This window comes from Physella acuta, unplaced genomic scaffold, assembly GCF_028476545.2.
Source record: "Physella acuta isolate Inbredline_101_S28 unplaced genomic scaffold, ASM2847654v3 ptg000264l, whole genome shotgun sequence".
Taxonomy (NCBI): domain Eukaryota; kingdom Metazoa; phylum Mollusca; class Gastropoda; family Physidae; genus Physella; species Physella acuta.
This window is the reverse complement of record NW_026731783.1, coordinates 685,450-709,543: the sequence shown is the minus strand read 5'-3', so window position 1 is coordinate 709,543 and position 24,094 is coordinate 685,450. Positions and strand designations below refer to the sequence as shown.

Genomic DNA, 24,094 nt, shown 5'->3' with positions numbered 1-24,094 from the left:
TACTGACCAACTCTACAACTGCCCGCTACACCCTCTACTGACCAACTCTACAACTGACCGCTACACCCTCTACTGACCAACTCTAAAACTGACCGTTACACTTTCTACTGACCAACTCTAGAACTGACCGCTACACCCTAGATCTCCAACTGCTAACAGTACCACACGCTTCAGTGGTCATCTGACCGTCTCACGTGACCAGTAATTCTATTGCTCTACCTGACTACTCTATGCTCTGTTTCTCCTTTCTTCTGCTTGACCTCATAACTATTTATACGTCTGAACTAAAATCAGCAATGTGACTACGAGAATCCAAATAAATGTGGTATATAGGGTAAGTGTTTCTATGTAGCATTTGTATTCCAAATATGTGTCCCAAGACACTAGTTTTTATCAAATGACAAAGTGTCTCATTGTGTAGCACTTGTAGCCTACATTTAAACTTATAGGAACTGCAATGTTATGGCGCAACTTTAGCCACTAGTATGCCCACAATAATGTCAAATAATATCAACATTGAACTTTTACATAATAAAATATTGACAAATGCACAACAGATCCAATCATTTTAAGATTCAGGACTGTTGATTAATCCATGATGTTATAGTTTCCTTCATCAACATGGCAATACATAGGAAACTGAATCCAATACAAATCATAATTCGATAAGAAGCATCACTATCTAAAATGAGTGGTGGAATATCAAGAAACAGTTTTCAACGGTCAGATAAGCGTAAATTGTCCATCATGCGAAATAGTGTTTCATATATATGTGTATATATATATATATATATATATATATATATATATATATATATATATATATATATATATATATATATATATATATATATATATATATATATATATATATATATATATATATATATATATATATATATATATATATTCTCACGTAATGTATTTCATTCAATTCTCATAAATCAATTATTCATTTACACATACTAGTTATCTATAAAAATGTTAGTCAAAATAGTAGGCTACTCACCAACAGTAATAAGATAACAGTTCCTTAATTTTATTTACATAGCCTTACACAAGGTATTTTTTTTTTAATTTAAATTTTTATTTTTATGGAATTCTGTAAATGCTTTTATTTGCAATTTAAAACAAGCATATCAACATGTTTACATAATTTCAATCATGTAATGGAACAGAAATTTGCGTAATGAAAAAAAAATAATATTGAAGATGGGTTTTCAAATGTATGCTTACAAACAATAAATAGAAATATTGTTTAGACCAGGGGTCTCCAAACTACGGCCCGCGGGCCGGATGCGGCCCTCGAAGTCCTCTCATCCGGCCCGCGGAGATCTTTTTGTCCAAGGGAAAATCATTTGTTGGTGATAGCTGAGGAACTTTGCCCAGAAAAATCAAAGACATGCCTGGAAGAAACTGGCCCCCGAACTGAAATTTGATAGTTAATGCGGCCCTCGGGCTGAAAAGTTTGGAGACCCCTGGTTTAGACCATCTTTAACAACATGTATTTACAATCGGTATACAGGGAGGTAATAAATATACGTGTGTGCTAGTCAAGAAGGCCTACTTAACAAATGGAACATGTACAAGTAGAGTTGATTTAGAGGAGGGTTATGGAGGCAAAAATATTGAAATGTGGGTGGATATATGTGAGGATTCTGGTTCAATGATGTGTATCTTAACAATGTTTATACATTGTGTGATTGCTGTGTATGGGGTAGGGGTGGGCAGGCGTGAAGCAAGCGACGTGCCTGTGGAGTACAACGTCCGGACGTCGTAAGTTCATCTCAAGTTTACAAAAGCCGTGTTGAGTTGGAGTAAATAATTTAAGATATTACATTGACAACAGAGAACATAATTATAGCAACATTTGAGGGAAAAAAACAATTCGACGCTAGTGGTGGGATGGGTGGTGTCGTAACGATATCATAGGAGCAGGGAGAGGGTATTGGGTATAGGGGATGAGGGTCTGAAATAGTTCTTTTCTTTTCTTTTTCTGTTATCTTTAATACAGTATTGCACAACAGGGGTGGGGTCATGGGACAAATGAGATGCAGATATGGGGGTTATGGGCTATGGCAGGGGTCGGCAACCTTTTGAGACGGAAGAGCCAAAAGTTAAAATGTCCAAGTTTTTAAAATAAATAGCTTTAAATATGAAATAATATTTATTCATACACAAACATACACTTGTTTCGGCAGAATAATGAATTTAGTAATCAAAAAATAAAACTATAGGACTGTCCCAATCCACTTTAGAAGCAGTAAGCTTATTTTTTTTTTCTTTCTTTACGGATATCACCGGCTCAGGAGGTGTCTCCCATTAGCCAGGCAGGCCTCAACACGGCAAACTCCGACCAACTGGCTTACATATCGCTTTGATTACCGTATATCGGTCACTGCTGTCCTTTGGTTCGCACCAGGCTTATCTTCCACCCCACTGAACGCAGGGTAAACTCGTACCCCACCGTCCAGTACCCGGCTCAACAGTAGGTAGCTAATAACCAAAAAAAAAACTACGTCACTCAGATCAAATTAATGATTACTGACAGATAGGGAAATGCATTCTGGATAAAATAACTCCTTATTTAAAGATATTCGAAAAAGTCGGCACTTTTGCAGTGGCAAGCATGGAAGTGTTGCTAGGCGACTGTCCACAGCACGGCTGGGTCTGGTGACCAAGCGCTGTCAGCTGTCTGTATACTTTCTACTGCATTTATTCCCACTCTGTTAATTTATTCTACTGTTTAAACTTGTGTTTCTTTACAGTGTAATTTTGCTATGAGTTTTGAAAATGAAATAGTATAACTATTAATATTTGTGCGAAGAGCTGGATAGCCGCACCTTGACATCAAGAGAGTCGCATGCGGCTCGCGAGCCGCAGGTTGCCGACCCCTAGGGTATGAGGGTCATGAGGGCGGGGAAGATTTTTTTTTTTTTTAATACTTAACAAAATAAACCTTTTACCAAGGTAGTCATAGTACTGCTTAATCTGACGTTGTCGCATTAAAAAAATACAAGGACAAAATAAATGCACTGTTTTTATTAGCATTTTTAATAATGTTGTTATAACAATTGCATATATTTTTAATAAGGGCATATCAATGTCAATTTTTTTTTTTAATATTGTGTTCAAAAATCATTTAAAAAGATAAAGTCAACTGTTGTTTTTATATCGCTGCGTCTTTTCTTTTTACTTTTGTTTTAACCATTCATAAAGCTGGATATATGTATCAGTGTGTTATATCTCTTACTTTTTTTTCTAAACAATAAATGGTAAGTGATTGGAAAATATTAATTTAAATTAAAAATAGCTCGTAATCGACAGTGTATCTATCTAAATCTTCCATTTTAGTTTAGAAAAAGATATACATCCACTCTATATAATTGACTTAAAGTGAATATGGTAATCGAATGATATTTTGTCTGAGATATTTCGTAATTCAAGAAATACAAAGAAATACTTTTTTTTTTACAACCTTTTTTTTTCAATTTATTCACATTAACCACATATGTCAAACATTATTAATCAAATACAAAGAAATACAAAGTGTTATGCTACACAATCCATTCAATCAAATGTCATGCATCAGAAGGTTCTCAACTTTGACACTAAGGGTTTCAAAGAAAGTTATGGTTTCAATATTTAATTATATTCGAGATACAATTTTAAAATCGATAAAAACCTAAAAAGCATTTCGATTGATACAATAATATCACTTATGTTTTAAAGCAATTGTAATTCGTACAAATAACGACAAAGTTTCAATTGTACAATTTAGTTATTAATTTGTTTCTGAGAGTTTCTGAACTGTTTCTAAAGTAGCATCCCTTACCTTGTGGTAATAAACATAGTATGGGAGAGAACTTTGAACTAACACTCCTAAAACAATTTAAACTGTATGCTTTTTATACAGTTGCACATTTATTTCATTGATGTCTGGAAAGCAGGTTGATCAGATGAATCATTAGCGTTTTAAATAAAATTATAATCAATAACAATTTTTGTTTGAAATTTAAAATAAAAAGTCATTTTCAAAACGTACAGCAAACGGATTTCCTCAATGTGAAATATTAGGAATCATCAGGTTCCAAGTTCAATGAGTGAAAGTTAATTATTACACACGTATATAACATATAATATTTCTAATTTTACAATACATCTGTTCTAAAACCTATTCAACTATACATCTTGATTCTATTCCCAGACTTCTATCAACTCCTAAACTTTAACCTAACTAACTAATGCCTGTTCCACTTCTACTCAACGAAACAACTAGTTTAACTAATAACTTGATGTCTACACTTGACATATAGCTATGTATTATTATGTAGCCATTCACAGATTGAATGCAGGAGATTGTGTATCTACTTGCGTTGAATATGATGTTTATTACAATCAGTTTATTCTTATAGTCCAGTGCAGTCATTTGATCTATTTGTTGTATCACTTCAGCAGCATTAGTGCTAGTAAATATGTTGAATATATAGACCATATAATTATGTTTTATTATTTTTATTTCCCATTCATTGTTTAAGCCTGCTCTGATGCCTTAATAACAAATCTCGTGTTTGGTACCATGGGGTCAGTGTGGTTCATAGTAAAAGACAAGAATAACATGACTTTATTCGAATATTTTATTTACTTTTACATAATAAGATATGACAATGCTTAGTACGTCCAAATAACTATTGCTAAATGTCGAGTTTTTGGTTATTTCAACCCCTGTCAGAAAATGTTATTGCTGGCATTTATTGCTTACTTGCTTGCAATATTCTACGTACTGAAACTGATTGCAATCATTACACACAATACATTGATTCCTGGGTATCAGTGCAGGGCTAGACAAGATTTAGTATGCTGACATACTTTCTGCAAAAAACAATAAAAAATATTAAAACAATGAGATATTATTTTAATGACATTTAATGGTATGTTTCGGATCTCAAGGCAAAATGTGTGCACGTAGGCTACTATTTCATATTTATGTAACTATAGACAATTACATTGTTTTTTAAGTAGTTCGCTTAATGATATCGTCAGTTTTTTTTTTTTAAATAGAAACACTCTTCCTAATAGCGATAATTATGCACTTTTGTTAATGTTTTCTCCATTGAATAGTTTAAATTCAAGCAAAGGCAACTGTTAAGCAAATTTAGTTTAGTTTTAAAAATTGATATAAAAGTACATAACTACGGCAATTCTAAACGGATTGACAATTGTAATTAAAATTACTTAATCGTTTAATTTTGTTTTAAAAATTGATATAAAAAAGTACATACCCACGGCAATTTTAAACTGATTGACAATTTTAATTTAAAATTAGTTAATGGTTTAGTTTAGTACAACACTATATACACTGTAGGATTTACGTATCAGCTAAACAGCCATTAGGTTAGTTTCCCAACTTTCTTTTGGGCCCAAACATGACTCAATAATAGACGGCCTAAAATTGACGGTTTACTCAAAGATTACATTTTGTCGATTAAAACAGCGAATTAACCAACAACTGTGGGTTTAAACCAGGGGTCTCCAAACTACGGCCCGCGGGCCGGATGCGGCCCGCAATGTCCTCTCATCCGGCCCGCGGAGCCCTTTTTTGTCCACGGAAAAAAATGCCTGTTAGAGGTGACTGAGGAACTTTGCCCAGAAAATTCAAAACAATTTGAAAATGTATCTTTGGGTGCATATACTTTTGCAGACATTGGTGAAAACATTGTGACTCAAATAGCGAAAAATACAAGCACGTTTCACTATTTTTTAATTGCAATGGATGAGTCGCTGGACAGCTGTTCCACCTCTCAACTGCTTGTGTTCATTAGGGGTGTGGATGAAAACATGAACATAACACAAGAGCTGGCTTCCCTACATAATATGTATGGCACTGTTACCGGAAAGGATATATTCAATGAGTTAAAGAAAACATTTGCTGATTATAACTTAGACTGGACTAACCTCAGTTACCTGACTGTTGATGGGGAAAAGTACATTAGTGGCATAAAGAAAGGCTTGGTTGGACAAGCGAATGAGAAAAATATTCTACAACCAATGCTCCTGCACTCTATTATTCATCAGCAAGCTTTGAGTGATAAATATATGGACATTAGCTGTGGTAAAGATGGCGAGTGTGATGGACCTCGAGTGTGTTGTCGGCCCTCGACAATGTTTCTTTCCTATTTTTTTTCTCTTCTCTATATGTTGTTGGGTGCGGGGCGGTGGAGTTTTTTTTTTCTTTTTTTTTTTTTTTTTTTGGGGGGGGGGGGGGGGGGGGGGGTCCATAACACCGAAGATATGCCTTGAAGAAACTCTGGCCCCCGAACTGATATTTGATAGTCGATGCGGCCCTCGGTCTGAAAAGTTTGGAGACCCCTGGTTTAAACTATTTAATGAATTATTTCGGTGTATCGGTTTCGTTCAGTAAAATAAATGAACACAACTTAATTATGTGTTTGTATTTATGTTCCGTTTGTTTGAAAGTCAAATTCTTGAAGTAAAGAAATTAGATATTTAAAAAAATGTTTTTTACGTACTTAAAGTGTGGTTAATTTTCTACTTTCGATCAACTTCAACATGTAAAAACAAACAAAACAATGTATTTGAAATTGTGTGTTCCACAATTATTGACTCAATATTTCACTACACGTTGGAGCTATCTTTTATGTATCATAATTCAGAAAGTCAATATTTTTTAAAACAAATATCGTATCTATATATATAGATAAAGATGGGAATACGGTGTATGTTTGGTTTCTGTCTGTCAGTGTGCCTGCTCTGGGCTAAGTAGTGTCACTCAGTTTAAATTTATTTCTATTTGATGAATGTCTTCAAACTTAACTCGTACTTGATAAATCACAGTATATTGCAATACAGTTAAAAAAAATACCGTCCAAAATAAATTATTTCTATCACACTAAAATGTGCGCCAACAAAATTAAACTAATAATTACATTTGACACTAAGATGAAAAGAATGTAGGAAATCATCCAGATGTTCCAAACTAAAAAATGAAGTTACCCTATCGATCGTCTTTGATACATGTAAAATGCTTGGCTACTGTTTTTGTAATTAATTTAGTCATCCATTTTTTAAAGACACATACAAGAATAAAGCTAAAACTGTTTCCATGTATCAACATCGTATCTTTATAATTAATTGTTTGAAACTATTGGCCTTTTTTAGTATACAAAAAGAAAATTCAATTATATCAAGTACTGTGGAAGTTATATTTTTTTGGTTATTGCCCTTGAAATGTTTTCGAATAAGACAGTAGTATATTAGAAACATTCATTCTAGCCTAATGGCATAATTACTTAATATATATTGGGATATTTTCAACGAATGTAACACTGTATGATATTTATCACATTAGTAAAACGCGTTATTTCTACTGTTATTTCATAATTAAATTGAAATCCTACCAGTACTTAGTTGGCCGCGTTGACAGTTATAGCAGCTTGCCATTTTCCCGATACAATATCTTACGAAGTTGATAGTTATTGCATTAATACAACGAATTGTTTAACACACACGTTTAAATCATGTATGTGTTTAATATATATTACAATGTAGAAGCGCGTCTTCAATGTGTCTTAAATTTGTCTTAAACGTGTTTTACATGTGCCTTGCATGTTTCTTAATTGATTTCAGTCGCCAGTGTTAGTTTTAACAAGTGTGTCTGTGCGAGGGCCATTATTGTATCCATCCATCATTCACCACTCATGTATCTATCACCCATCCACCCATCACCCCACACCAACCACTCATGTATCTATCACCCATCCACCCATCTCACCGCACCTACCACCCATATACCATCTGGTGTCAGCACAATCCTGATACTGATGTAATATTATGAACGGAGAAAGTAAAATAAAAAACCACATTTTGTTCCAGGCAGTATCTTTACTGATTTAGAATTCTAACCAATATAGTATGAAATACTTGAAATGGTAAATCTGTACGAGAAAGTAAAAATATGTATGGTACCACAATATACACCCTTTGGCGTCCTTGTTTACGGAGGTTACATGTAAGTGTTTTGGGTCGCTAGAGAGTCCCCCCCCCCCCCCCGAAGAGATGCCTGGAAGTAACTCTGGACACTGTGTTCGTTCGTTCAAATACATGTTGCACTATATCATAGGCGAGTTTTAGGTTTATTCAGAAAATGTCAGAAAATGTTATTGCTTGCATTGATTGCTAACTCGTTTAGTATATTTTTCGTACAGAACCAGATTGCAAGCATTACAGACTATATATTGATCCTTGGGTACCTGGGCTAGGCAAGATTTAGTATCGGGAAATATTTTCTAAATTAAAAAAAATAGTATGATACTGTTAGCAGTTATCAGTCTGTGATAAGCTCCCACTGTCTATACAATCATATTTTTTCGTGTTAATAAGCTTTATATTATTGCTAGAAACAGTCATTTTATTTAGTGCCCAACTTTCTGTTTTGCTGATTGGTCAGATTAAAGACATTTTAATTACTGATTGATTAATGCATATTGAGTTTTATTTTATTACAAACAACAGACTAGGTTTACATATATAGTTCATTTTCACGTTTCAGATAGATTAATTTAGTTTAAGATGGTATGATGACACCTTAATCTAGTATATGTCAGGTCATCTGATAATGTATTATCTCAAGAAACAGTTGATCTCTACTTCATCTGCCACATCGCATGCAGGTTGTTACTTCGAATGGAAGAAGAAGTTACTTTCATTAGTTTTAATTGTTTTTTTTTTTAATTAATTAATTTTTTTTTGAATTTTTTTTGAAGTATGAATATTTTAATTTGAATACACAAACATAATTGACAAATAAAATAGATTTAAATGTAACTTGTAAAGGTAGATACCTTTTTGTCTTTAGTTGTTACTTTTCCATCATATTTACCTCCCTCTAAAGTGAAATTTTAATTGATTGTTTGACAGATTTAATAAAAAAAAACACAAAATAAAATTGACAGTAATGTATATAATATCAAATGAGATCATTTATGTAGGAAAATAAGGCAAAAATCACTAAAATATTTATTCACAGATTCCTTCAGCCAGATGTAGGACAACATAAGAATTAATGCCAAACAGCTTAAAATTTCAGATAAGCAAATGTCTTTCTAAATTATTTGTACCATAAAGCTAAGCAAATATGTTAGTAGCGAATATATGAAATAATAGTAATCTATTTTTAACAGATAATTTTTATTAATATAAATGCAATGAAATAAGCAGTACAATGATCATCATACACCATTCCCTGCTTGTTAATAATAAAGGCTATCAAAATTACCACATAAGTTTAAACAAGTAATTAAAAAAAGTCTAGTGACAATTTTAGCGCAATTTCATTATGTTATCTAAAAATAGCTCTGTCGTAGCCTAAATCAAGAGCAGGGTTAGTAAAACCATTGGTTAGTTATTAGAACGTTTTTTATTAATTTTTTTCAGTATTTTACATGTTTTATTTACAATAGAGTTACATGACTAAAACCATTGCACTCCTCGCTACCGAACGTCATCTCGCAGCCATTGAACGTGATGGCGCAGCTATTGACGCGTGTGGTGTGGTTGGATAAACATGCTACTAATTTGGTCCAAATTTTAATTAATTCAAACAATTTGTTGTGACCGAACGAAAGGATATTTTTGAAAACTTTCTTCGGCAATATTGTTCTTAATTATGGCAGAAATCGATTGGTAAATGTTTCAAGTCGCTAAGTGGTCTGGTTGCCGAGATATGGGCCAAAAACTGCATTTTTGCGATATTTTTTGGCTTTTCCGGGAAATTCATGAAAGAAACCCGAAATTGTTTTGGCCTATGTTCATCCTGGTATCTTGCTTAACATAATTGCTTTTGGAACTAGTCATCGATATTGCTTCGTTGAGGAAGAGATACGAATTAAAGCCCGGACACACATTCCCAGAAAAGACGAGTTAATAAACGCAATTCTCCAGAATGGAAATTGCGCTAAAAAATCACTTGTTAAAATTTAATTAAAAGTATGCAAGCGCATCATCTTTAGTCTTGTTTTCCTGATAGCTGTGAACTTTTGGACCGTCATTTGTGTGTGGCAAAGGACGGAAAATTCTTACATTGACATTTTCACCATCATTAACAAGAATCTGGACCTGTGATTTAAAAGACACGGCTTTAAAATCTGGGTATGTTTTCTCCACTTTCTTCTCTAATTCTTCACGGATCTCTTTAACCAGCTCATGGATTTCTTCATTGGCTTCCTTTACGTCGCTTGTAGCGCCGCACATCATGTTCACAGTGTAGTTGACTAACTATTGTTTTATTTTCAATTGCAATTGTAGAAATATCACGTAAAATATGTCATGAAAATTAAAACCGAAGATTTCTCTCAAGTAATACAATTTAAAATATATAAATACCGTTACACTTTTTAAATTATGAGTCAATTTTATATATTTGTTAGATATTCTGCAAAAATAATAATATATGTTCGTAACAAAACATTTTTTAAAATTAATATATATTGAATACATAGCAATGTTGTTATTTAGCTTTGACGGTTGTACTGTGTTTTGTTGTTTTTTTTCTTCACTAAAGACATTCTTAGAAATTATTTCCCTTACAACATTTTTAAAGCAAAATGGGAAGTGATAAAAAAAAACATGTTTTAAATACATGCAGATTTATAATACATTATTAACATAATACAATGATTAAACTATGTGATCACAGCCTTTACATCGAAGCTGTGTTTGAGAAATGTTGAAGCTACAAAAACTCAGTTACTTATCTTATTTTATTTTTTTTTTTAATTTTCAAATGTATTTCATTAATAGTTATTAGTCCACACCACTCAACACAAATCAAAACAAAAAAAGTTACAAGCCAAGTGTTAATTTTACATGCATTTATAAGCCAGGTTTTATTTGTACATACATATTGTATAAGCCAGGTTCCATGTGTACATACATGTATAAGTAAGGTTCGATTTGTACAACTATATTAGCGTATACCCTGTCTCCACAGAATAACCAATCACTAATTAATACATTTTTTTTTTTAATAATGGGGCTTAAAATGTTGTAATACGAGTTGTGTTTTATTATAATGTTTAAATAAACCATTGGCCAAATCAAATAATATTCTTTGACACATACACCACACATGGTAGACACGTAATATTTAAAACACAAGTTATGCATGACAAGACGTATGCATTTAAAACATAATATTTTTACGTTCGGGTGCACTAGTTAGAAAACGCTTCAAAATTAATTGTATGAATAAGAGGTTATCTAAACATATGGAATACTAACGTGATAAATATCATACAGCGTTACATTCAGTTAACATATCCCAATATTAATTAAATACGCAAGTAATATTGCAACAAAGATAAATGTTTCCAAATGTCTAGTCTTTTCGAAAACATTTTAAGGGCGATAACTTAAAAATTAACTTCATGATATTTTGATATCATTCATTTTTTTTTTCTTTTATAACAAAAAGGGCCAATAATTGCACGCAATTAAATTATCAATATAATATATTGATACTAGCAAACATAATTTATCTTTTTATTATATCTGTCTTAAAAAGCGGTGAATACATCAATTACTGAAACTGTGGCAAAGCGTTATACATCTATCAAAGACAACCGATCAGGTCAGCTTTATTGACGGTACAAGTTGGTCATTATATTGCCGTAAACAATATCTTCATTCTGTCAGATGTAGTTTTTAGATTCATTTTGTGGGGGGGGGGGGGGGGGGGACATTTTAGTTTGATAGGAAATACATTTTTTGGACTTACACATTTTTTTTTAACTGTACTAAATGATACTTTCAGTTATGCAAGTACCAGTAAAGTTTGAACAGTCATCAAATTTAGTCATCTGAATTATGATAAATTAAGATAGATCCAAAGTATAGTGAAATATTGAGTTCAATACTTGTTGAGTAGGCCTACTTAATTTCATATACATATTTTGTTTGTTCTTACATTTTGTAATTGCTGGAAAGTATTTTTTTTTTGCTTGTATGAAAATTCCCTGTCCGATTGTGAGCACATAATCACCCCCCCCCCCCTCTCTCTGCCTGAGCTATGTGTTTATGTTGTCCAGCAATACCCAGATCCCAAACAAGCCATATACTTTCTTGAGAAAATGGAAGAGAAAGTTAAAGCCAGTGAAGAAGTCAAATGTTTTGTGTATGACTACAATGGGTAAAATATATCTCCGGAATAAAGAATTCCCTCCAGTGAAGGCCCTAATGGAAGAGTGAGAGAAGATTTTAAATGATATAGATGGAGTGACCACAGTACATGGACGCTTCTATGAACTAACGAGCGACTATCATAAACTAATGAGCAACCATGCCCAGTACTATCAAGAGACCCTTAGGTTCTTAGGCTGTACAGATAGACATGCCAAAAACCGAGCAGGTAGAGAGAGCTTTTAATATCGTTTTATTTAGCAGCTGTAATAGGCGAGGGTGTATCCAATTTTGGTGAGCTCCTTGCCCATGATATCTTGGCATCCTTGAAGGGCACAGATAAAGAATGGCTGGTTGATCTTCTGTATGCCTTTAACAGCGGAGATATTGACAACATCATAGGACTGAAGGATAAATGGTCTACTCAGCCGGATCTGAAAGTCAATGAACTTGTAACTAGGAAACTAGATCAATCTGTTATGTTTGATGGAGATGATATTCCAAAGGCCAGCAACAGATACACAACGGACATTTGATAGTATTGCCCAGACTGTCAAAATTAACACAAATCTGGTTGAGCTGTTAGTCATTAAAGCTGTGAGGCTTGGGTTAGTGAGATAATCTATTGATGTAATAGAACAGAAATGTCACATGATATGGGTACAGCCTACAGGATCGCAAACAGATTTCCTGCAAGCAGACTCGCCTTGAGTTGTTTGGAAAATATATTGGCTTGATGGTACGCCTGGTACAAACAACTGCTTATGGTATTCTCAAATAATTATTGAGGCAGTATTGCAGTATTGCAACATAACATGTTGTCTTCACTCAACATATAACCTGTTGTCTACACTCGACACATATCATGTTGTCTACACTCGACACATACCATGTTGTCTACACTCGACACATAACCTGTTGTCTACACTCGACACATAACCTGTTGTCTACACTCGACACATAACATGTTGTCTACACTCGACACATAACCTGTTGTCTACACTCGACACATAACCTGTTGTCTACACTTGACACATAACCTGTTGTCTACACTCAACACATAACATGGTGTCTACACTCGACACATAACATGTTGTCTACACTCGACACATAACATTTTGTCTACACTCGACACATATCATGTTGTCTACACTCGACACATAACCTGTTGTCTACACTCGACACATAACCTGTTGTCTACACTCGACACATAACATGTTGTCTACACTCGACACATAACCTGTTGTCTACACTCGACACATAACCTGTTGTCTACACTCGACACATAACATGTTGTCTACACTCGACACATAACCTGTTGTCTACACTCGACACATAACCTGTTGTCTACACTCGACACATAACATTTTGTCTACACTCGACACATATCATGTTGTCTACACTCGACACATAACCTGTTGTCTACACTCGACACATAACGTGTTGTCTACACTCGACACATAACATGTTGTCTACACTCGACACATAACCTGTTGTCTACACTCGACACATAACCTGTTGTCTACACTCGACACATATCATGTTGTCTACACTCGACACATAACCTGTTGTCTACACTCGACACATAACCTGTTGTCTACACTCGACACATAACATGTTGTCTACACTCGACACATAACCTGTTGTCTACACTCGACACATATCATGTTGTCTACACTCGACACATAACATGTTGTCTACACTCGACACATAACCTGTTGTCTACACTCGACACATAACCTGTTGTCTACACTCGACATATAACATGTTGTCTACACTCGACACATAACCTGTTGTCTACACTCGACACATAACATGTTGTCTACACTCGACACATAACCTGTTGTCTACACTCGACACATAACCTGTTGTCTACACTCGACACATAACATGTTGTCTACACTCGACACATAACCTGTTGTCTACACTCGACACATAACCTGTTGTCTACACTCGACACATAACATGTTGTCTACACTCGACACATAACCTGTTGTCTACACTCGACACATAACCTGTTGTCTACACTCGACACATAACATTTTGTCTACACTCGACACATATCATGTTGTCTACACTCGACACATAACCTGTTGTCTACACTCGACACATAACCTGTTGTCTACACTCGACACATAACATGTTGTCTACACTCGACACATAACCTGTTGTCTACACTCGACACATAACCTGTTGTCTACACTCGACACATATCATGTTGTCTACACTCGACACATAACCTGTTATCTACACTCGACACATAACCTGTTGTCTACACTCGACACATAACATGTTGTCTACACTCGACACATAACCTGTTGTCTACACTCGACACATATCATGTTGTCTACACTCGACACATAACCTGTTGTCTACACTCGACACATAACATGTTGTCTACACTCGACACATAACCTGTTGTCTACACTCGACACATAACCTGTTGTCTACACTCGACACATAACATGTTGTCTACACTCGACACATAACCTGTTGTCTACACTCGACACATAACCTGTTGTCTACACTTGATGAAATAGAACAGAAATGTCACATGACATGGGTACAGCCTAAAGGATCGCAAACATATTTCCGGCATGCAGACTCGCCTTGAGTTGTTTGGAAAAGATATTGGCTTGATGGAACGCTTGGTACAAACAACTACTTATGGTATTCTCAAATAATTATTGAGCAAGTATTGCATAAATAATAGTCAATTATGATTGTAAGTTTTGATACTTTGTCAAGGAAATAAATAATTTGGTCACTTATCATTTGTTTAAATGCCCGTGAAATACATTATAATTGAATTTTTTTTTTAAAAAGTCCATTTTGATAAATGAACAATTAACATAAGGGACAGTTGTAATGGGGAATACAATTATGTTCACCAGTGTGACTTGTTGGGATTAAAATGCATAACATGTTGTCTTCAATCTACATATAATATGTTGTCTACATTAGACACATACCATGTTGCCTTCAATCTACATGTAATATGTTGTCTACATTAGACAGAGAGAGAAAAAGTTAATGAAAACCCATAATTTAATTGAGTCTCTTCATTTATTTGACTGAAGTAAATCGATGCACCAAAATGGTTCATTATACAGTTTAAACCACAGTTGTTAGTTAATTCGCGTTTTTAATCGACAAGTTTTGATCTTTGAGTTTATGACTGTCAGATGCTGATAATAAATTAAATTGTATTAAAAGCATTAGCCATCATGTAGAGAATAGTGGCACTGGCACTGCACTGGCAGCAATATTATCAAGCACTCATTAAAACTTTTTTTCCACATTGTAAAGGTAGTTGTGCGAAACATACCTCACAAACACAGTCAGCTGATCAATTTTAATCCGTTTTTACGGTTCTTTAATCACACACGGCTTATTCTTAACTAGTCAATCTGTTTAAAAAGAAATAACATAAAAAAAATCAGTAACGTCTATTCCTAATTCTCTCTTTTGGCTGAAAAGAAAATTATTTGCTGTTTGTTATGTATCTGCTCTGCTTGTTGGCAGTCAATTGTTGAGTCATTTTGGGGCTTTTTTTTTTTTTAATATCACGTTTAACTTAAACTATACAAGGGAAACAACATTAACGAACGTGCAAAATAATCGCCATCTAATTCGTCATAATAAAGAATTAAAACGTTTTAGGAAAATACGGGATAAATATAAGTAACCTATTTTTTATCTTTTAAAACGCGAAGATCATGAAGCAGCATGCTTATTTCAAATTTAAAAAGTATATAATATTATATTTTAAAACAGTGATATGTGTGCATACATGTTTCTATAAAGTGCAAAACATGACATTCTATGACGTTCACTCTATACTGATAGCGCTTGGAAACAATTATTTTTGAGAGAAAATATTAACCTGTACAATGTACAGATATGATTATTAATCATATCTAGGAAAGCAAGGGTCTAACATAGACGTTGTCAGGATCGTGTGATATGCTGGTAGTTAAACCGTACACTAGAGGTTCATTTAGTGAATGTTGATGTTACATCTGTTACATCGTCACCTTCAAGTCGGCCAGCTTGCTATTTTGTTATTTTTTAGAAATTAAGTAAACATATAATTCTATACAAAACTATCTTACATTACATTACATCTACTTATATAATTATACGTTACTGTTGCTGAAATGTGAAGATCAGCCAGTCTACATCTATTATTAATGTTGTTTTAAGAGTAACATATTCTGACAGATTGAAGTTAAATATACACAAAGCGTGTCGTCCGAGTTATAGAAAGCCGAATACATATGTTGTAGTTGATGCGAACATAGTGCCATGGGGGAATATTTATACCAGTGTCCGATAATAAAATCTTCTTTAAAAAGGGGTGTTAGGTTACTGGTAGTTAACTAAATACACACATGGCTGGCTAATGTCAATGCTAACCCTGTCCCTAACACCAACCCTAGTCATACCATACGCCTAACCCTAATTTCTAACCATAAAATTAGTCGAGATTATAATACTACTAACAACCCAACAAACCTATTTTATTATCGGACATCAGTATCTAAAATCATCTGTTTCATGCAACAACGACAAGTTTTGTTATAACAACAGCTGTAAGCATACACACTATGTTGTATCAAAAGCTGATTAACCCATTAAAGCCCAACATAAAACAACATATACAAATTACATTTAATTGTATTTATCAAGGCATATTGGGTAGATTACCACATTTATTACAAAAATACAGAGAAACTCACATAGCCAAAAAGGTAAAGGGGTGTACTCAGCTGGTTACACTGGGCAGATTAGCAGTGAAATTGTCCAAAACAAGGTCGTTCAACACAAAGTGGTTTTTTTGCATTTTTCACATCGCCAGCGGATCCAACTATGGCAAAAAACACAACGCAATTGGTTTTCAATTTGCTCTGGATTATGACCATAATTTGTTTTAATCCACTGTAGGAACTGTTGACGACTTTTTGTACTTTTCTCTTGTAAATACGATTATGCAATTATTCGTCTGAATGCTAACTGATCCATATATGTCAGCTCACCAATCATGTTAATCCTGTTTTTCAGATCTCATTTAGTTAATTGTGTCTGCTCTGTATTTCTTTGGTTATGGTAGTTACTAGGTCGCTAGTTTGTCCACACTACCACCGAGACGCATCAAAATGTGCAGTAAATAAATATTTAGTTCACTCTGACTACCCTCATCAATGGTGAAGAAGAGCACACCTTTTAAACGAATGTAGGGGCCATAGTGCTCATATGGGAGCCCGGGGCGCCGGAGGAGAACCCTATTGTATCGCGACTGATCCCGCTGTGCAGGTCATCCAATAGGCGGACCCCGTGTGCTAAGACAGGCACTGGGAAACTTTGGGCGCTCAACCACACATGTACGTGGGGCGCCGACACCCCAATATTTAAACCATGTTAGGGCTACGATAGAAAACTTTGGGCGCTCAACCACACATGTACAAGGGGCGCCGACCCCCCAATATTTAAACCATGTTAGGGCTACGATAGAAAACTTTGGGGGCTCAACCATACATGTACGTGGGGCGCCGACACCCCAATATTTAAACCATGTTAGGGATATGATAGAAAACTTTGGGCGCTCAACCACACATGTACGTGGGGCGCCGACACCCCAATATTTAAACCAGGTTAGGGCTATGATAGAAACCTTTGCGGCACTGTTGTTAAATAATTAGTGAACGGGTTCAAAGTAATGATGTATGAAGTGCATGGTTAACGTACAAACTATCGCGACAGTCATAATTACTCAGTCATATCATGGTTTACCTTACCAATCAGATAATTAACCATTGTGTTCTAATCTTAATGGCTATTTCACCGGATTACTAGAACTGTGTCTCTACCGGTCCCAGCATATGTCTGGCAAGGGTCTAACATAAACGTTGTCAGGATCGTGTGATATACTGGAAGGTAAACCGTCTAGTAGAGGTTCATTTAGTAAATGTTGATGTTACATCTGTTACATCGTCACCATCAGGTCGGTCAACTTGCTGTTTGTTTTGTATAATTATAAAGTCCATTGCTGAAACATGAAAAATAGTTAGCCATATCTATTTGTATTCTATTTTGATAAAAGTGTTATAATACTTAAATGTGTATGCATAAACTTATATGTTAAAGTTAACAATACAATTATGCAATGTTTGTAGTTTTAACGAGGTCTAGCCATTACAGCTGTGCTTAAATATAAAAACAGCGTAATACCATTCACAAATACTGTACATATGTGACGTTTGATGTATAACCATAGACTTTTCCAAAACAATTTTGGTTTAATTGTCTCTTAATTTACTTCCGTCATAATCGTTGCTCCCCTTTTGAGCTCAGCAAAAAACAAAAAAAAAAAGTTGCAGCTTAACCTGAGCTCATTTTGTTCTCAATGGACTTGAACAAACCCCGTTTTCTTAGTGTCGTAAGACATGCCCCGAATACGATAAACTCCTTAAAATTGGCGTTGCAGTGTGTTTCACAGTGAAACAAAAACAAACAAAAAATAATACGCATTTAACGTTATAAATATTACAAACTGTTTTATCTGGAAATTAAAAATTTTATTCTGTATTGATGAGAGTTCTCAAACAGTTTAGATACTGTCAAAAACTAAATGGCCTTTTTTTTAACTTAAAATACATATTACAATAGCCATTTCTTATTACATAGAAAAGGTAAAGGGAGACCAATCAATCAAACTAATAGAGCTATCTATTATAAAAACTTTAATAACATATTCTTCAGAAATAGGCATATTACTAATAAAATAAATATGTACAGTTATTAAGTTTTAGAAAATATTAAAAAATTAAGCAAAAAAGCTAAATTTTATATAAAAACGTATTAGGTTATATAATTAATAAAACTTTAACTTGAATGCATATTGTTTTTAATAATTGAGATTCAACCAGTCCAATCAATACTGGGTGACTCTAGTTGTCCGATTGTCAATAATGTTTAATGAATAAAAAAAAATCTGGACTGTTTTGGCTGATGCGGGGAATTTAAAATGGAATCAGAGATTTTAAGCGAAGCTGAGAAGCTGTATGCTGAGGCTACTAACAAATGCTCCAAGTATTATGGTTTACCAAGTCAGTCTGACTGGCCACAGCTCTGCATGATGCCAAAAAGAAAAAGACAGAAATGAAATCAAAGTATTTAGAACTTTTAGCATCCTTGTTTTTAATGTCTGAAGTTAACAAACCAATGGAACACTGGTCAACAACTTTCAAATGCCTGAATTAGATGAGCCTTTGAATAAAGCTGTATCACTGTATAACAAGAGAAAAAGTGAATTGGAAGCAACTGCTAAACTGGCAACATAAGCGATTGATACACTGAAAGAAAAGCTGACCTTATTGTCTGAAAAGAAATGTCAGTTGGAAAAAAAGTATGTTAAAATGAGAGAGAAAAATCCATCTTTAGTAAGTGCTGTAAACATTCAGACCCTCAGCGATGATGTTAAAACAGACGCTGAAAAGGTTAAGCTGCTCCTACAGTCTGTGACCAGACAACATGATTTACTGCAAGACAGGCTCGGTAGAATAGAAAATAACTTGCAGCGTCAACGACGTGAAATTATTGAAACAAAAAAGGAAGAGGCAACGTGGAATTCATGTTTAACTAAAATACAAGCAAGACTGGAAGATGTTGTAAACTTATCAGGTATTCGCTGCCAGGTTAAAGATGAGAAGAATGTGCAGGTGGAATTTCTGTCCCCACTTGAGAAAATTGAGGAGGAATCTTCAAGTGACAAATCACGACTGATTGTCTTGTTGGAGGTGTGTGAGGATCACCTAGGTTTTCTTCAGCTGACCAACGCCAAGACTAACCAAGTGATCTGTGGGTCAGAATCCATCATTGAAGCTGCTCTGGCTGACAAAGACGTTCATAAACTTATTTTGGAGCTGAAAACTCTTTGGTCGTCTCAGGTTCCATTAATCACTGAGATTCAGCAGTTGAGAAAAAAGCATGCAATTGACTGGATACCTGAGAAAAATCTTCTCTATCTGATGGTGAAGAATAGCTGCAGTGTTGTGTGTACACTAACTGTTCCCCCACAATACCCTGCTGAGGGTGATATTACATTGGAAAGCATTATGGGCCCCAGCAATGAAATTACAGTTAAAGATGTCAAGCCCCCAACACAAACTACCCTTACAGCATGGATCAGTCACCTGGAAAACCTACCTTGGAAGATAAGTTGATGAAAGAATCAGGCTAATAATAATATTCAAATACACTCAGGTTTTTGAAGCTGCACAATATTAGAAAATAATGTAGATTTTTTTTGTGTATTCTGTATTTCTACAGGTTAGATAGAGCTTGATAAAGCCAGTGATATAAACTTTATGTAAAAGACATACATTTGTATTTCTTTCCTTGTGTTTCAGTAGTTTAACCAAAACTATATATTTCAACCTGGTCAAAACCCAGCACACAATAAACTCACAAACCTGCACTCTATCTAATTAGTAAGTTATCAACCAAGCTTGTCATTCTAATAACAATAGTCTTTAAACTACTTAAAGGTTCATAGAATCGCATGTATTTTTGTCTAAAATAAATGTACATTCTGTAAATTTTATCAATATTGTGGTAGCCATAAAAAAAATATTCTTCATACTGTTTCACTATTTCAATAAGATATTATTATGTCGCACTGCACATACTGCTTAATATTTTGTTACGAGATGTAAAAAATTGATGTTAAAATTTGCATGTGTAAGTAGTGTTATCAAGAAATAACTATGGGAAAATAAATTTCTGAAACTGCAAAAAAAAAAAAAAAATTAACAATTTTCTCAAAATGTCCAACCAGCCTAAACATGGACCTCCCCATGGGATGGAAAAACATGATTTAGGTGGACATGATGATCTTGGTGGCTTAAGTCATGCTCAGCTAGCGGACCTTAATCAATTTAAGGTGAAAACAAGAATTGGCAATGAAAAATATTTAAGAGATCACCCTGAAGTAGAGTGTTTGATTGCTGGAGTTTAAAGTGATGTCCTCACAAAGCGACCAGAAAGCATTAGAGAATTTGCTGCAGAATATTTTACCAACCCAGGACTTGCTGACAAAGTGGAGAGCCAACTGGCTGGTCGTCAAGAAACACTGAAACAAAACCGTGTCATTCAAAGCTTGACCTAAAATGTATTTTAGTCATTTTATAGAGATTTTTCTTGAATAGAAAGTACATGTAAGAAGAAATAATTATTATATTTTAGAATAACGTTTTTTTTTAATCAGCCAGAATGTCACATTTTCAGTGGTACCAAAAAATAAAATACATTTAAAAAATAACTAATGTTTCAATGTTACAAGCAAGTAAAGTCTTATTGTTTACATTTATTTACAGAAGTTAAATAAGGTTGATACAATTTCACTTACAGTTACACTGAAAGCATAAAATATGAATGATTATAAAAAAAACATTTAGCCTACTAAAAAGTAAATTGTTATTGTTAGTGTGTTGTAGGTAGGTGTTAAGATTTTTATTTCTGTGATAACAACTGATTTTTATATCTGCATAATATTTTTCTCCTATTACTATTACAATAGGCCAGGTATATTTAATGTGTTACACTGGAGAGTGAGACAGACTCCACATAATCTCATGTTATTGACTTGAAAAATTTGCTTCTGTGCATTGAATGTCATTTATATATATTGTATACTTTTATTTGTTAGGTGATGGTGTTTAAGTGACTGCTTTTCTCTCTTCTTCCCCAATGAGCCATTAAAAAAATTAATTTAAATTTGTTTTAAGTACTGGTTTAAAAATACTTTTACTTTGAATAGTCTTATAATTCCTTACAATAAGGACATCCTAATTTATTCTTCACATTAGCATAGTAACTTTTAGCTCAATCATTCATAATGTTATTATCATCTTTATTTGTTATTGAATGTTGTCTTTATTTAAGATTATGCATTGATAATGACAAAACTATTTTTTGTGTTAAACATTAAACACTTAAAATATATAAAAAAAAAAAAAAACTAAACGATAATATATTCATATAAGCTATGATACTTTTTCTCAGCCAATAACCCCACTAGGGCAGGGGTCGGCAACCTCTTGCGACGGAAGAGCCAAAAGCTACAATTTACAAAATTCCCAGTTTTTAAAGTGCCACTATTGAATAGTTATTCAAATCGTCAGATAAATACAATACGAAAGTACTTTTGATAAGATGTGGAAGTCATAATTACTAAGTTATATAATGTTTATCTTTCAGATCAGACTGACCATCTCTTAGAGCTTGGTCAGCTGACCATCACACGTGACAGGTCAATGGGGGTTATTGTTTTATAACTAGTGTTTAATAAATGTACTAACGTTAAAATGTATTTCATAATCGACCACTATATAACATGTACAACAAAATAAATCAGAATTTATCACTTGTCTTTAAAAAAAGCATACATTCAAGTCACTGTTTTTAAATTTATTTGTATTTCGCTATTTTTTTAAAATTTAAAATTTATAATTTTTAAATTTAATAAAATAAATAGCTTTGTTTGCTTTATTGACTTATCTCCCTTCACATTTTCTTCGAAATAAGAAATGGCAATAGTAATATATATTTTAAGCTTAAAAAAGTCATTAGAAGATTAGAACAAATTGGTTCACTGTCCGATTTGAAAGGTAAACCATGATGTGACTGAGTAATTATGACTGCTACAATTATCTCATGAACAGTTTATAGGTAAATTATGCACTGCATACGCCCCGTGGCGTAGCTAGGATTTGTGGGCCCCTATGCAAAAAATATAAGTGGGACCCTTCATCCATATAAGTATTATATCAAAATCGTAGATCCTTATGACAGGTTATGTGTATCTCTCACTGTGGTCTGTTATAGTATAGTAGTCTACTAATGTCATAAACTTTAAAAGAAATAAGCGTAACAACATGTAAGGAATATCGAAACAGTTTACTGTTGCTTTGACATTTTACATTAACCATTTTATTTTGCCTTTTTTTAAACGTAATAAAATGTAGACTCCTTACATAAAATAAAGATAGTACAGATGAAACCGTAATTATCGCGTGTGTTAAAAATTAAATTAATTTTAAATCTTAGTTGTTTTGTTTTATATATATATATATATATATATGTTACGGTCAAAGCCCGAAGTCGGCCAATGCTAGGATTGGCCGGCCAATCCGCGCATTGGCCAATATCGCCTCCCATAGGTCGGCCAAAGTCCGAAACTTTGCTTCATTTCGGCCTTTGGCCGGCCAATCCGCAGACTGGCCATTGTGGACCGGCCAAAGTCTGAAATAGCTCTTGATTTCGGCCTTTGGCCGGCCAGTCCGCGGACTGGCCATGGTGGACCGGCCAAAGTCTTAATTAGAAGATCATGAGCAGATTTTGGTTTTTTTTTATGCCGGTAGGATCATGAAATTAAGTCTTTATTGATTATTAATTAAAGTAAATGACAGAAACATTCAGTTTTTGTATTGTACTATAGTCTCAATCAATCAATATTATCATTTGTTACAACAAGTTGAACTTTTATGGCAGCGATTTGTTGCACACTTGGTTGTGCAATTGCAGCGAGTGTAGCCTTGGCCCCCAGTCAATGATTGTGAAGATGCGATGAAGATGCGATGGTTCGTAGTGATTTTTCCTCAGTGCCAACTGACGACAATAAGAGCAGTTTTTCGTGAAGAATTGAAAACTCACTTCTAGCATACAGTTGTTTTAGAACACCATGTTCGGTTCCTAATTTGTAGAAACCGCCCTCGACGCTCATGACAACTGCAATCACGCTTCGGGGATCACCGCGACCTCTGTCAACATCTGGAACACGGATGCGTACATTGTCACCCACTTCACCATCTTTAAATTTTGTATTTGATGTTTTAAG

The 24,094-nt window shown here is 34.1% G+C and overlaps 1 protein-coding gene and 1 pseudogene across 1 annotated transcript; both read left to right on the top strand.

The window, feature by feature from the left end:
* The first annotated feature begins 11,182 nt into the window (after nucleotides 1-11,182).
* LOC131939064 (26S proteasome non-ATPase regulatory subunit 13-like) lies at nucleotides 11,183-14,879 on the top strand (annotated as a pseudogene).
* Nucleotides 14,880-19,455: 4,576 nt separating this feature from the next.
* LOC131939100 (uncharacterized) lies at nucleotides 19,456-20,811 on the top strand. The gene has a single exon (XM_059297332.1). It carries the CDS (start codon nucleotides 19,614-19,616, stop codon nucleotides 20,418-20,420), a length of 807 nt encoding a protein of 268 aa, XP_059153315.1. The 5' UTR covers nucleotides 19,456-19,613; the 3' UTR covers nucleotides 20,421-20,811.
* The last annotated feature ends 3,283 nt before the right edge of the window (nucleotides 20,812-24,094 follow it).